This window comes from Rhinopithecus bieti, unplaced genomic scaffold (assembly GCF_001698545.2).
Source record: "Rhinopithecus bieti isolate Rb0 unplaced genomic scaffold, ASM169854v2 scaffold_17936, whole genome shotgun sequence".
NCBI lineage: Eukaryota > Metazoa > Chordata > Mammalia > Primates > Cercopithecidae > Rhinopithecus > Rhinopithecus bieti.
The window spans coordinates 361,152-377,804 of record NW_016808913.1 but is presented as its reverse complement, the minus strand read 5'-3'; the positions used below and the strand labels follow the sequence as shown (position 1 = coordinate 377,804).

The 16,653-nt window shown below is 38.3% G+C and overlaps 1 protein-coding gene across 10 annotated transcripts in view; it reads left to right on the top strand.

Annotated features, from left to right (window-relative positions):
- PHLDB2 (pleckstrin homology like domain family B member 2) overlaps positions 1-16,653 on the top strand; it is a 91,892-nt gene that overhangs the window by 59,460 nt on the left and 15,779 nt on the right. For 2 of the 10 annotated variants that reach the window (XM_017887783.1, XM_017887781.1), the window contains 4 exons: positions 272-361; positions 4,176-4,319; positions 7,783-7,923; positions 9,131-9,230. In XM_017887783.1, the coding sequence (XP_017743272.1) occupies positions 272-361; positions 4,176-4,319; positions 7,783-7,923; positions 9,131-9,230 (475 nt within the window). Of the gene's footprint in view, positions 1-271; positions 362-4,175; positions 4,320-4,945; positions 5,141-7,782; positions 7,924-9,130; positions 9,231-12,441; positions 12,457-13,476; positions 13,498-15,349; positions 15,386-16,653 lie in introns of all 10 variants that reach the window. The other 8 variants (XM_017887775.1, XM_017887780.1, XM_017887776.1 and 5 more) reach the window with 8 other exon arrangements.

Below are 16,653 nucleotides of genomic sequence, written 5' to 3'. Positions count from 1 at the left end.
TATTTTAAACACATTTTAAATGACTATAAAATTTATTAGGAATTAAAAGTTATATAGCTAAGTATTTTTGGAAACAACTCATGCAGCATATCAGCTGGCAGAAGATGACCGCTAGTATACAGATTTGAAGTTTTGACTGAGTATGATGAGAGGAAATAGAAATGGGGGAAATATGTGAGATACTGATGTTAGTCTCTAATGCAAAGTCACTGTGCTTCTCAGTTGTATCCAAGGTTGACTTTTAAGTTTAATAGGTTTTGTATTCCTTCAGGAAAAGGAGAATCTTTGTAATTTGGAAAAGAAATACTCCAGCCTCTCTGGGGGGAAAGGGTTTCCCGTTAACCCCAATACTTTAAAAGAGGTAAGCTATGATTTTACATGTCACTTTATGTTGCCTTAGAAATCAGGAGATGTATCTCAGCTTTATGTGATTAGCTGAATAATAAAAATATTAACTCAAAGGACCTATGAAAGCACTCAATGCTTGGATGGTTTCCCTGCCTTTCATTATGTATGCTTTGGGGATTCAGAGATTATTCTTGTGTCTAATGCAGATGCACTTTGTGTGTGTGTGTGTGTCTACTTGGCTGGGTAGTGACATTGTGGGTTAATTTGGTGTTTCAAAAACTTGAAGATCCAGACCAAGATGAGTCTTAAATTCTCCTTTTTCCTTCCTGAGTCTCCTTTCTCCCTCCCCTCTGTTATTTTGCTTCTCCTTCTCCTGAGTCTTGTAGAACATGAAAATGCCTGCAAACATTTGAGAAAGTGGTCTGATTTCTTTCTTTTCCCTATCTCCCCATCCCACCAACTGTTGTTTCTGCCATTTTCCACTGTAAACTGGAAAGTCCTATTTACAGTAAACTGTACATACTCTTTTTTTTTTTTTTTTTTTTGAGACGGAGTCTGGCTCTGTCGCCCGGGCTGGAGTGCAGTGGCCGGATCTCAGCTCACTGCAAGCTCCGCCTCCCGGGTTTACGCCATTCTCCTGCCTCAGCCTCCTGAGTAGCTGGGACTACAGGCGCCCACCACCTCGCCGGGCGCGATGGCTCAAGCCTGTAATCCCAGCACTTTGGAAGGCCGAGACGGGCGGATCACGAGGTCAGGAGATCGAGACCATCCTGGCTAACACGGTGAAACCCCCGTCTCTACTAAAAAATACAAAAAAGTACTGTACATACTCTTTATCTCTAATATCCACCTTTCCCCAGTCCCCATCACCACTTTCCCCGCCAGATATCTTAAGGAGCTACACTGCTATGCTGGGAGAATATTTTAACTCTAATTTGGAAAATTATAGCTGAGAAAAAAATAATTTATATATATATATATTTTTTGAGACGGAGTCTCACTCTGTCACCCAGACTGGAGTGCAGTGGCACCATCTCAGCTCACTGCAACCTCTGCCTCCTGAGTTCAAGCAATTCTCCTGTCCCAGCCTCCTGAGTGGCTGGGACTACAGGCGCCCGCCACCACACCTGGTTAATTTTTGTATTTTTAGTATAGACGAGGTTTTACCATATTGGTCAGGCTGGTCTCAAACTCCTGATCACAGGTGATCTGCCTGCCTCGGCCTCCCAAAGTGCTAGGATTATAGGCATGAGCCACCACGCCGGGCCTATATTTATATTCCTTATATTTATTGTTTTTCTAAAAAGCTAAAAGAAAAGCTTGCTTCTACATAAGTGTTTGCATAATCAAAAAAAAATAAAAACCCTTTAGACAGTGGAGTTAGGATTCTTATGTAGAAAATATTTTTGTGTGTATCAGTATATGAAGCAAAATGCCCATCACAATAATAAGTGTGACTGTATATGTGCCTCAGAAGCATTTTGTGAAATATTTTTTCCAAAACTTTGTTAAATCATTCAGTTTCATAGTTTCTTTTCGTTATTCAGAACATGGAACTGTCAGGTTCAACGAACAAAGTGTGGTTGTGAATAGAATGTCATGGCCTAAGATAATGTTAGCAAGGTGGGTAAGAGCAGGTCTTGTGAGTCTGTTAAAGAAATGTGGTCTACTTCATGTGTGGTGGGAGGCCTTTCAGTGGTTTTAAGCAGGGAGGTGACATTTGCTATCCATTTGTTAAAGATCACTCTGGGCTGCTCTGTGACTACTAGATCGTAGAGTAAGAGAAGCAGATGCAGGGAAATTGTTGTGGAGATGATTGCAGTAGCATAGGCTAGAGAGGCTGGCAGCTTGAATTGGAGGATGGCAGAGAGATGGAAGGAGTTAGCTGGATTAGCAGGTATTTTGGAGGCAGAATTGACAGTTCTTGCTGATAGATTGGATGTTGGGATGAAGTAAATAAATGAAGGTGTCCGGAATCATGCCATTATTCCAGTTTGAGTAATGAAGTATATGGTAAGCACCTTTTAGTGAGATAGGGAAGACTGGGGAAGAAATTGTTTAAGAGGGAAGATTTGGAGTTGACTCTGGACATACAGAGTTTGAAGAGCTTATGGCATCCAGATGAATTAGATGGGCTCTAAAGTCTCTCTGTCTCCTAATAGAAGAATGAAGTCTTTCCTTTTCTTTTAATGAGTTGGTCTTTATTTCCTGCAGACTTTCTGATGTCAGAAGCACATTTAGTTTTCTTCACTATTGTTGTGTATCTACAACTCTTCTGCTTGTTGAATAAAACAATGAGTTGCTATGAGAACACATGGCAACTGTGCTGTGTGTTCACTTTCCTGTACAAAGCAGACTTGACTCACAAAATGTTTTCTTTTTTTTTTCTCCTCCTCTCTCATTCTGTCTCCTTTTCTTTTTTAAAGGGGTGATTGATTTATAACCTATTTTAAAGACCTCCCAGGTTTTAAAGCAGTTTACATTTTTGAAGCAGTTAATTGATTTGTATGGTTTATGACTTGTATAAATAATTAAAACTTGGCTTCAAAACAGTCTACTATTAACTGAGCAAAAGAAAAACCCAAAATTGTTCATTTTCTTTCTGATTCAGTATTACATATTGAATGAACTTGACCTAGTTGACTACTTCTTTTCTTCAGTTTAACCTTATGAAACTTTACGTGATCTCTGTCCTGCCTTCTGAAGTGCAAGTCTCTGACACATCCAATTTATAAACAATCGACTCTGGCATTCTCCACTTTGTTATCAGTCCTTTCAGGATTTTTACCAAAAATCAAGGTGTTTTATTTTCCAGCCTGAAATTTGTAAAAGAATTGATGGACTTATAGAAGAATCTTTGTGTCAAATTTAACTCAATTACACCTTTAAAGGAGAGGTGTTATTTGATACAGTTTTTTCCCACTGTTTTATTGGGGTGGTGAAAATCATGATTGGTCTGCATAATTAGTTTCCGTGAAAATTGACAAGTGCCTTTTCCACAGATTCAAGAGTTCTGCTTCTCAGATATTTTGTATTTTCTCTAAGCTGAAGCCAGAACTGAATTATTGAGTTCAAAAGTAACTGGAAATTATCTGTCCTATGGGTAGAGATGGGGGTTAGGGAGGCTGCCTTGAATTGAAACATACCCTGGTTGCAACTCTACCTTAGGACTCTGTGTGTGTGTATGTGTGTGTGTGCGTGCGCACACATTTGTTTTGCTAGGGAAGGCTCACCTGCATGAAAGGACAGTGTTCTTTTTACACTCATTTGGTTGAGATGCCCAAAAGCTAGAACCCACTATAAATAATTTTGTAAATGTTTGCTTAGTGTAAAACCTAGTAGCCCTCAGCCCATTTTCCTCACACTCTAATTCATCAAGAAACAGAAACGGTGAAAATCTAAGAATGAAGATTTGTGTAAAAGACTCTTTAATTAGGGAGTGAGTGATTGTGTTGTCAATTTTACATCTTGGATTTTTTGGTGTGTTATTACTTTAAATGTGTATGTGGTGACAACCTTAATCCATCAACAGAATGAATGCTGATACTTCTGCATATTTTAAAATAGAAGGTTTTGGGTTATTTATAATACAGTTATCTTGATTACATCAGAAAAATTATGTTTAATGCTTCGAATGCCAATTTTCAAGATTAAGCAATGTAAATCCATTTTAATTGCTGAGTATTCCCTTAATGAAACATTTGATAATACCACAGATATCTGGCTGTGCCGCTCTAAGCTAACTTCATTGTACTGGGAACATTAATACTCTCGCATGCCTCGGCTTTTGCTTTCTTTGTGTTTAACTTCTGAATTCCTCCTTTTAGGGCTATATCAGTGTAAATGAGATTAATGAGCCATGTGGCAATTCCACGAATCTATCCCCTTCCACTCAGTTTCCTGCTGATGCTGATGCTGTTGCCACTGAGCCTGCCACAGCTGTGCTGGCGAGCCAGCCTCAGAGTAAAGAGGTGTGTAGGCATGACGTTTCATTCATTCACTGCTTTTCTTCATGTCAGAAATTAACCCACGGCCAACTGAAAATGAGGTCCACGAGAGCGTGCGTAACAAATGTGTATCTGTCTGACCAGAGGGGTAGGGTAAGGCTGAGTTTATAAAGCATACCAATTTGGGGGTAATGCTCTACCAATAAAAATTCTAGAAACCATGAAATTTATGCTACAGAGTGGAGTACTAGGAGCAGTAAGTTCAAAGAAATAAGTTCTATGTCTTAGCACTCTAATTCAACTTAGTTTTCTTGTAAATTAAAAAACCTTTCTAAAATTGTTGATTTGAATTGCCTTTTCAGTTTCACTTTGTTTTTGATTTTGTTTTGTAACATGGATACTGTTAAATATTAGGCCTTTTAAAAACCTTCTAGGGGAGGGGCCAATAATAATAAATTAAAATACCTTCAGTGACCCAAGTTGCTTACAGTGTGGGATTTTAATAAGAGGCTAAATTGAAAGATAGTGCCCATCAATTGTAACTTCTTAATTAAAATATAACAAAACAGAACGAACTATCAATTTCATTTCTATGTCTTATTCTTTCATTTCATGTGGATACATATATACCTTTTCTTTCTCCTATAAAGCAAAGATCACCTGTCTATTCTGGATTTGTGTTTCCTTCCACCCTTTCTTCTCATCCTATCACTCAACATACGTCAGCCCCATGGCCTGAATTCATGGCTACATCTGTCGATCCTTTACCTTTAAATGACACACCTCCTCCTCTACCAGCTAAGAAACACAGAAGGCAGCAGCAGCAGCAGGAGCAAGAGCAACAGGTAATTAGGAACTGGAATTTAGAGTTTGGGATGTTATCTTGGCAACAAAGTTACTTATGTGGAATCTTTTCTTCTACTTTCCCAAAGGCATTTTTTAAAAAGGCAACTTGCATACTTCTCTGATTTTTTTTTCCCCCTCTTAAGAACATTTAGTGTTGGAACATTTAAGGATGTTAGAATTGTTGTGAAGTTTTGATACCTTGAGTGTCCCCCACTGGCTTTTATATGTTTGAGCACTTTTTATACCCGCATCCTTCAGTTACCATTCAACCAAAATATTGCAACTTATCACAGATAGTTCTCAAAATACTAACAAGCATTTCCATAAAATCTATATATAAAGAGTTATGTTATCAACACAAAATATTTGTATTACACATAATTGAAACCAAAATAGGCATCATTCCCTTGATGCGTTTTGTTAAACACTTCACTCCCTTAATCAGAGTAACTTTGTTTTAATCTGTTTTATAAATTTGTATATCTCTTTACATCCTTTCTAACGATCCCATGAAGTAAAAATTATCTCCATATTGAAGTTTTGGGAACCGAGGCTCAGTGAGGTTAAGTAGCTTGTCCAAGGTCACACCACAAGTAGTGCACTTGGTCCATAAATCTAGTTTTTATTCACCAGATTTTTAAATAAGTTATTTTTTATTCTAAATGTTGCCTTCCTTTTAGAACACTCAGTGTGTATTAATGCTTGGGTATTCAAAAAAAATCTGTTTCAAGACTTCCTTTCAATTATAATCAAACACCTGCAGAAATTTGGTGCCAAAAGATCCTAAAGAGTCATTGCACTGATGTAGGCGAGCTCTGGTCAGTCATGCTTGAGCCCTTACGTTTCTTGAAGGTACCTTTACCATCGATTACCATTTTTTAAAGGACTATATCTCTCACTGCCTTAAGGTTACTGCCACCTGGGCTGACATGAAAGGATATTGGTGAAAGGTGGATGAAATAAGTTACATATACAAGGAAGAAACAAGGAGAATGGAAGACCTAAATGCCTTCAATTTTGATGTTAGGTTTATCTCTTTAGCAACTTCATTCAAGACATCTCTAGTAGCAAAACAATCACAGTTTACAAATCTGCTGTTTTCTGCCAAATTTCAGTTAGACAGTTTTCATTGGAGTTTCTTTTCTATTTTATTAAGGTACCATTATGGAATGTTGGAAAGTTATGAATTGCAGAATGTATAATATTTGGTCATAGTGGGAGCTAGATTGAAGTGTTCTGATGTCATTTTTCTATCTAAAAGGAGCATTAATCAGCCAAACTGCAAAGTATTAATATCATCTTAGTATGGACTACCTGGCCATGAATTCCAGCTCTGCCACTTTCCAGCTGCATGACCTTGGCCAAGTTTATTTAACTTCTCTGCACCCCAGATTTCTCAGTACCTACCTCACAGGATTATTATAATAATTTAATGAGATAATGTATATAAACCATCATACCTGGCACATAGCTCTTAATAAATTGATTAGCTAGTATAAACAGTTAATTATAAAGTTAAAATGCAGATTTTTATGATTGGGATATTTGAAGACTGTTTATAAATTTGGTCACTCAAATTTGCATTAATTTTGTGCATTTCAAAAGCATGAGTTTTAAAATGACTTTAAAATGATCAGACCTAAAAAATATTTAATTAATAAATCACTTTATATATATGTTTTATTTCTTTAAAAAAATAAAGCAATGTTAAGATTCAGTGAAGCTGAGTGGTGGGAATATGAATCTCTCTTAAATTATCCTCTCTTATCTATATGTTTCAAATATATTTCCACAAAAATTTTTTTGAACTCATTTTTGCCTTTTTTCTTTCTTTTTTTATTTCCATAGTTTTGGGGGGAACAGGTAGTGTTTGCTTACATGGATAAGTTCTCTAGTGGTGATTTCTGAGGTTTTGGTGTACCCATCACTTGAACAAGACATCATTTTACTATTAAAGACATTTCTAAGGGGAGGCCAAGAAAAATTTGAGTAAGTTTCAAGTGGACAAAATCTTACTTTAGAAATCTGAAAAAAATTAAATAGTCCATTAGAGGATTTTTAAATGTGAGAGATTACTGTAAGAGCTCCTTGGCTAATATCTTTTCAAATAAAAAGTAACTTAGAAAGATGCCTTTTAGGAAAACTTTATGTGGATTTGGAGTGTGTTTATGTGACTGAAATGTTATTACAACTTTCAAACAACTTCCCTGTTTACTTGCTTTTTCTCTTTATCTCCTTTTTCCCTTTTCTTGTCCTCCTCTCACTGGTATCTGTGCCATCACACAGAACTGCCCGGAAGGGGAGGAAGTGCTTACGTGCTTTGTCCACTGGCTGTTCCGCCATCCACATGGCAACCATTATAATAATTTGTAATTTGTCCTGCGGCCCTGAGGCTGCAGGCACTACAGAAGTGAAAGGTGGAATTTTAAAAAGGTTTCTAGGTTCAGCATAAATTCCTACAGTGTTTAGTATCTAATCAAATACTAGCTCAAATCTATCAGCAAACACAGTATATGTTGAATAACTTCAAGAAAAATTCTAAAATTCCATTTTTTTTTGTAAATGCATAATTCTTCATTTCTTCAGTCACCTATTACAGTTAGTCAAGTTTTGCTGTTTTGCTTTACATTTGCATTTAAAGCACTTTAGAAGTCTGGAAGAAAGGAAAAAACAGCATAAAGAAGGCCTCTATCTGAGCGATACTTTGCCTCGAAAGAAAAGCACAACTTCCATCTCCCCACATTTCAGCAGTGCTACTATGGGGAGAAGCATCACCCCAAAGGTAGGACATGGGAGAAACCACGGGCTTCCCATTCCATGAGTCTTCTTGTCATCATATTCACTGATGTGTAAAGGCCTTTAAAGAAAAGTGCTAAATAATCATTAAATTTACTTGTTAGGCAGACATCAGGACTAAATCGCATTTTCTACCTGTTCAGAGGACATCTGAAATTGTATGCTCTGGGGCCAAAGAACGTGCTTCGGGGTATTTTCTACCAGCACAACCCAGGTGATGAGTGGCATTCGCTTACATGACGGACTTCCATGGCTGCATCCCACATCTGGAAATAAGATAGGATATAGCCTCTGTGTTCCAGGAATAACAGCAACAAGTATTTATTCAGACATTTTCATGTGGCTGATGCTGGGTTGAGTCTTTCATGTGGATTGCCTCATTTGAAAACCCAGCAGCACTAGGCAGTAGAGTACTGGTTATTATCCCATTTGTATGTATGGATAAACTGAGGTGTATAAGGTTAAGTGACTAACCAAGGAACCCTCAGCTGGTGTGTAGTGGAGTGGAATGTGAACCCATGTGACCTGACACTGGAGCTCCCTCATGTTCTGCCGACATGCCTGAGGGGATCATTGTGGAAAGAGAAGAGGCAGGTGTGAAGGAGGTTCTGAATGAGACACACTTTTGAGCCCTTCCCCTACCCTTAATCAAAGTAACTTTGTTTTAATCTGTTTTATAAATTTGTGTTTCAAGTATATTTTATCTACAGGAAGGATTTTGCTATTTTTTTAAAATGCTGAAACCATTAGGGTGTTAATAGATTTCTTCAGGTTCAGCCCACCACATAACTGAGGATAAATAAAAATTGGTGCATTTGTAACAAGAGTAGCTCTTCCCTGTTCTTTTGCATGGTGCGCATGCATTCTTGGCCCTGCATCTGCCCTCTGCTCCTTATGCATGAAGAACTTTCAGCCATTCTTTCAGGTGGTTTTGGACAGTGTCTTCCCCAACTGTCTTCACTTTTGGAATTGCTGCTGTTGGAGGAAGTGCTGTGATATTGCGACTACCCTGGAGCTTCTCGGGAGGGCCAGTAACTGGTGTTTACCACTTAGCATCAACAAATGAAATTCAAAGACCTACCTTCTCTGCCCTGTACACTTAGATAGGAGCTTTGGAAACAGGGATGTGGCCATTTCCTAAAGGTCCATTCAGCCTGCAGCTTGCCTGAAGTACTCCCTCCTGCTTCCCACAGGCCCACCTGCCCCTGGGACAGAGTAACAGCTGTGGAAGTGTGCTCCCTCCCTCACTGGCAGCCATGGCCAAAGACTCAGAATCTCGCAGGATGCTCAGAGGTACGTATCTTTTAAATCAAATGTCATGGCCTTTTGTTAAGCATTAGAATTCCTCAGGGGGAGGAAGTGAGAACAGGGGTAGGGATGATTAGAAGAGGGATCAACCAAAGGCCTAATTTTACTCTTAATGTGTTCTCTTTCGGGAGGGATCTATAACTTTTCCTATTTATACATGTAGCTGGTATATTTTAAACATTCCCATTGTACTTTTTAGATTTGATAGAACTCTCAAACCAGAAAGACCTCTAGAGAATTACTAACCTTCCCATTTGATTAATAGAAAGAAAAGAGAGACCAGTGAGATCCAAGGAGGTTACCAGGACACTTAACCAAGATCACTCACCTGGGTTGTGTCAGAGCCACTATGTTGAATGAACTTTGTGCTAAAGAATCATTGAGCTGACACGGTAAATATAGCAGTAGTGGCCCAGAGCAGAATTCTTGTAGGCCTTTTAATGTAGATTTGAGCTTTTATACTTCATAGTTGTTATGTTTCAGGTAGACTTTGACTCTCAGCACTTTTTTTTTGTCATAATACATTACATTTATAATGGGGTTCTCAGATAGTCTTCATGGGGCTAGAAGAAATTACTCTAACATAGTTCCAGGGCTAAGCTTCTCATTGAGAGGATTAGATTTCTTGTGTTAACACAATAGTTTAAGTCAACAAGTTACATTGTCCTAACTTTTGAGCAGGCATGATGTTAGGTACCAAGAATGCAAATTAATGATAGGAAGCTTGCCTTTGAAATACTTGTAGTCTAGTGAGGAAGAAAGACATAGAACAGATGATTTCAATAAAATGTGGTAAATGGAATAATGGCAGTATGCCCAGGATGTAAATGGAAATGCTCTGGGGATGGCAGGCATTTGACCTTCAAATACATGACCTTCAAATACATTCATACATTGATGGGATTCAAATCCTCCCTTCTAAGCAGGCTGGAATTCAATTCTAGCTGTTTGGCCTCTCTGCCAATGGTGCTGAGAGATAACGCTGGTTTTCCATCAGGAGAAAATATATATACACACACACACACACATACTTACACACGCGTGCGCGCACACACACACACATATATAATACATATATAAATTTCTATGTATGTGAACATAATGTGTATTGTGTGTATATATTATATATATATATATATCACTGGAACAAGGTTTTCAAACCATTACTGAAGGCGATTTAAGAATTAGAGGGTATAGTATTCATAATAGGATTGTAATATGTGAGAGACATTTGCAGTGGTAATATTTGAATCAAATACACTGATTGAACTATTTTATTTTCTTTGCCATAATTTCTTAATAAGCTAAAAATATTCTTTTAATATTTATAAATATAAACATATATGAGTATTTTGGCTCTCATTTATCACTGTTAGGTTGTGGGTCAAGTCTATTTGCTGTTGAAACACTTTTCTATAATATTTACATATAAATATTTGAGACAAGGTCTCACTCTGTTGTCCAGGCTGGAATGCAGTGGTGTGTAATTATAGCTCACTGCAAACTCTGCCTCCTGGGTTCAAGTGATCCTCCCACCTCAGCCTCCCGAGTAAGCTGGAACTATAGGTGTGTGCTACCACACCTGGCTAATTTTTGTATTTTTTGGCAGAGATGGGTTTTTGTCATGTTTCCCAGGCTGGTTTCGACCTCCTGGGCTCCAGTGATCTCCCACCTTGGCCTCCCAAAGTGCTGGGATTGCAGGCGTGTATTAGACTTCTTTTTAAATATATTTTTCCCACCGTCGGAGGACATCGAAGCTTAGATTGGCCACAATACCAATAAAGACCATGAAGCATTTTCATGTACTTCAGGTGTTTAAGAGAAAGAGCAAGTATTTGGGAAAGAGGGTGGGATCACAAATTATTATACTCCTTGTTAAAAGTATTTTCTTGCCAGGTTTGGTGGCTCATGCCTATAATCTCAGCACCTTGGGAGGCTGAGGAGGGAGGATTGCTTGAGTTAAGAATTTGAGACCAGCCTGGGCAACATAGTGAGATCCCATTCCTACAAGTAATTTAAAAATTAGCCAGGCATGATGGCATGCACCTGTGGTCCCAACCACTCAGGAGGCTGAGGTAGGAGGATCGCTTGAGCCTGGGAGTCGAGGCTGTAGTGAGCTGCGATCATGCCACTACACCATAGCCTAGGCAACAGAGCAAGACCCTGTCTCAAAAAACAAATGAATACATAAAAGTATTTTCTCAAAGAGTAAAAAAAGCTAGACCTTTATAGTAGATGAACAGATTTGCAAAATTCAAGGGCCATTAACATTATCATTTAAGAGGATTCTTGTGAGAATATGGTGAAACCGAGGGAAGGTTTGATCTCAGTTATTCTAATCTGTTTTCCCCTAAAGTAATGGGAATCCCATGCCAGTTTCATAGGGGAAAACTGAGCTAATTCCCTTAGGCCACATTACTGATATTCCCCCTGCAAAATCAAATATATCTTTATCTTTCATGCTCTTGTTCTTTATTGAGACGTCTTTTATGCAGCTGAGAAGACTGCAACTTCAGTCTTTCTCTGCTGTAACTGTAAAGTGCTGTTCCTCTTGAAGAGTTTCATGTAATTCTGATGGGGCAGCTTCTGAGGAATTAGAGAACCATTATATGTGTGTTGGTCCAAGAAGATGTGTTCTCTAAGTTTGGCTCCCCTGCCCAGAGGAGGAGAAGTCAGGATCCATAGTTCTTAGAGCCCCAATAGACTGTAAAACTGGCAGGATTTTCTGCACAGCCCAAACTGGTGACTCATGAAAAAACCAGGAGGGATGGATCATAATTTCATTTAGAATTGTTTGAATAGCACTTGTTAACTTTATTAAAATAGCAAATACAAGTAAAATTCTATGGTTTTGGAAAAAAATTATACCTGGCATATTTTCATTAACTCACATTTAGTAGACTTAATCATCTTTTAAACTTACACAATTAACTTAAATACACCTTTTTTTGCTGCTATTCGTAATGGATACATCAAGGATGATGGTGTAAGTATAAGCCTTACTCAATCAGCACTGTTAATAGAACTGACAGCGTGAGTCGTGCAAAGAACTTGAGAGGAGAGTTTAAAACAGAGAGCTGAGAAACTCAGCTTCTGAAGTTGGAATGGTTATTGGCTTTTGAACATCTTGGGAACTATTCCTTTGTTAGCTTTAGAATGAATGAAATCTTTGTCCTTTTGTTTTTGTTAAATACAGGAAAGTCCAAGAAAGGTATGACAACCTCCTTGTGTGGTGTTTTTGTTTCCAGCAAATACTGAAAGGTCATTGTCAAGTCATGTTTAAGAAATGATCGGATTTAACACTGTGCAGTGGTGGATTTTTAGTCTAATGATTATTTCTTTTATACAATAGAGAAAAATTGTTGTACATTTGCAAGAAACACAATGCTGGGTGCAGCTGCTGTTCATTCACTGGCAGCTGCATGACCCTCTTTGTTTTGGCTTTTAATGGCAAGGTCAGACCCTGCAGGAAACATGAGTGCTGTGGAAGCATTGTTTTTGTAAGATTCAGAATCTATATAAAGAGAATAGAGGGTATTGTGATGTATATGAGCTAAGTGTAAACCATGATTCTCCTTTATCAAGGACAGGTATAAATAAGGCAGGTTACAGTCAAAGGATGAAAGGATTTAGGAAGCTCCTACTTATTCATGTCACTGGAGCCTGTTTTCTAAGAAAGACTTAGTGGAGAGTGAAGTATAGTTTAAATGATTGACTTGAATAGGTAAGATGGTTATTTGCTGTGGCTAGGTGGTAGAGATAAAGGATATTAGATGATGTGTTATAAAACTTGATGAACTGTGCTTCAAATAATTGAATGGCGTTTTACAAACCTGAGCTCTTAAAACTATTTGCTACTGTCTGTTTGGAAAAGAATTGCTTGATAGATAAAATCTGTTTTTATTCTTCCTATTTTCTGGTTGATGAATATGTGTGAAAGATTTATTTGTCTTGTAACAATCTCTTTTGACTATGCATGTATCACATTTTTTTAAGGTTTCTTGAGTTTTTCTCTGTAAACTTAGATTTAATCTGAAACTATGAACATCATACCTTGTTAATTTGGTATTGTAACTAACACCATCAATGCGTGCATGTTGGAAGTGTTGTATATTTTCTTGCCCCTTGTCATCCTTTTGATCTTTTATCTTTTTCCCTTTCTACGATCATTCTCCTTCTTCATTCCTGACTTGTCCTGTACCCTCTTCTTCTGGCTGTGGACTGTCATTAGGAAGAATGAATTCCTCAGCAGGTGAGCTATGACAGGCTGAACTGACAGAAATACTGGTTAATTTTATCCTCTTAACCCCAGGTTATACTTTTAGTCATCTTACTTTCCATATTGCAGCCCAGATAGCCGTGTAAAAGTATATACCACATATTGGGAATGTATCAGCAGGACTCTACACATTGTGTAATCGTTAACTCATAAGAGACTTTCGGGTCTAATTAGCCAGAATTAATAGAGACTGGCATTAAAAATAATAATAATAAATGGACCTCGCACATTTGGTCTCTTGGCTGTCCCAGGCAGTGAAGAGCTGAGCTGGTTTTGGGTTCCTTGTGTGGCTGTGATTAGCAACAAGCCTCAATTAGGTCTTGCTTTATACACCTTATAAACTACCCCTTCAGACAGCTATTTCTGTCTGGATAGGAAGAATTTAGAGCATATTCAAGGCCCTTTTTACTGTCTTAGTTACTTTCCCACTGATTAATGTTATTCTTGCTACATAATTAAAAAACAGAAACCAAATAGTCTCAGGGGTTGGGAAAGTCTTATTTTTCCCAATCTAGTTTCTTTGCTCCCCCTCAAAAAGTAGATGCATTCCACTTCCTTATTTGACTATTTATATAGACTATATAGATTAAAAGATAAATTCATTCAGTGACTGTTTATCTTATGACATCCACATGCTAAATAAACGGGGGTAAACTGTGGTGCACAGGACATCTGCATCCCCTTTCCTGGTAAAGCTTCCATGAGAGCAGAGGCCTAGACCAGTTTCCTGCCATTCTAGTGTTCCTTCACTCCATCGGCATCTCTCTTTGGGCCTCCTACCAGCTTACCCAGCCCCTGATCTTCTATGATGTTTCCTCTGTTTAAAATATCTATGCCTTTGGATGGCCAGGCCGGAGCCTGAATCCCAAAATGAGCTCTTTGGAATCACACTGGTTCAGTTGCAGGATCACAGGAAAGGGGCCCATGCCCGTATTGATAATCGCAGGGGTTACCTGTTTTGGGGGGATTTGTTCAGCAGGGAGGAAGCTAGGCCAGGTGACAGTGGGGTTCACTGTGGTCAGTAAAGTGCTGCCAGTAGACAGAAATGAGTAGCTGCATGAGGTGAACTTTTCCACTCACATTGGATCCATGGGAAATAAAAATCCTGGTTTGGGAAAGAGATGCTTATTATTGGCCTCATGGTTTTTCATTTAAGTTGACATGGAAATGTAAAATGCTTATCCTACCACCAGAATGACTGGGAGATTCAGTCGTAGAGTCAAATCTCAACAACTTGTGAGTTGGTCTGGGGAATTAACGTTCACAACCCTTAGCACAGTACAAATTGTAATGTAGCTGGCCCTTCTACATTCACCTGAAACATCTGAGTCATTTTAGTTTACTATCTCCTTCACTCATAAGTTCTATTTCGTTATTCTGTGATACTTTTGGGAAAGTAGCCAAAAAACAACAACAGCAACAAAAAACACAACCCTGGAAGATCTGAGGAGCAAGACATACAGTTGCTTTAAGAAATATGCTCACCTTCTTTCCTGCTTTTCCAAGAGGGTGGTAGTTACTTCATACGGGTTGGTTTTTCCTCAATGTGGAAAACTCAGGGAGAGGAAGAGGTTGTGGCAATGTCACTCAATGCCAGAGAGATAATTCTTCTATGTTTTGAATTACATACATGGCTGTCGGTTAGGGATTTGTTTTTCATACTACAAGGAAATACCTTCCATGTAGTTGGTGCCAATGTGAAACTTTTCTATGCCACAAATCTTTTTTTGGAATCGTAAGAAAATATATATGTGTGACCTTTTCAAATAATTTCTGTTGTTTTTTTTGTCATTTGCATAATAAATAATTGGAAACAACTTAAAAGGAGCAATTAGTAATTCCAAAAGTTCAAGTGTCAAAGGTAAATATTTGAGTAATGAATTATTTTGCCTTTCTTAAAAAAAGGCGCAGCTTCACGCGTATGACTATACCAGCTTCATTTCATGCTGTGCGGATTGATCATTATAATTCATGATATTCTATTTAGTCTTGTGTTGTGCTTTTATGTTTTGCATCTTCCCTTAGCTAAATGCTATGTGGCTTTAAAATATATATATATATGTATTTATAATTTATAATGGCCGATTATATTAAGGTAACTTATTTTCCCAGAAATGTCTTAATCTGAAATAACCTATTTTCACTTAAATATCTAAAACCACTCCAAATACTAATCGCATGAACACTCTGCATGAAATTAAAACCATTTTACAGAAATTTTGACATACAATGCTTTGTTAAGGCATCATGGATGTGGCTTCTATTTTAAAATGGAAATGTTTAATCAGTAGCTGAGAAAGCCATTGAGAATTACTTCTCTTCTTTCATCCTCTTGCCTACTATTGACCATTTCATTACTACTAAAACTTTCATTGAAAGGTAGGTAGAGCACAAAAATTCAAATGGTCCAGTTGTGAACTCTGAATAGCTCTGTTAATAACTCCCTGGGTAATGGAAACTATCCGAGTAGACATTCTTTTATCAGGGAGAAAGAGATTACAAATTCTAGTACTGGCTAGAGAAAAGTTTTTTAATGAATTGAGGAATTTGTTAATCAAGATGATGCCTGCTCCTGAGTATATAATAAATAGAGAATTGAAAAGAAGAAAATTTGACTCGTAATGCCCTAAATCAGTGATCAGAGAGCAAGTCATAGCAATAACACAAGGTAAAGCCAATAACCTAATGTGCCAGCTGATCGAGCACCAGGGTAAAGAAAAGACCTCTTGGCCGGGCACGGTGGCTCATGCCTGTAATCCCAACACTGTGGGAGGCTGAGGCGGGTGGATCACAAGGTCAAGAGGTCGAGATCATCCTGACCAACATGGTGAAACCCCACCTCTACTAAAAAGACAAAAGTTAGCTTGGCATGGTGGTGCACGCCTGTAGTCCCAGCTACTCGAGAGGTTGAGGCAGGAGAATTGCTTGAACCCAGGAGGTGGAGGCTGCAGTGAGCTGAGATCGCGCCACCGCACTCCAGCCTGGTGACAGAGCAAGACTCCGTCTCAAAAAATAAAAATAAAAAAAAAAAGAAGGCCGGGCTCGGTGGCTCAAGCCTGTAATCCCAGCACTTTGGGAGGCCGAGACGGGCGGATCACGAGGTCAGGAGATCGAGACCATCCTGGCTAA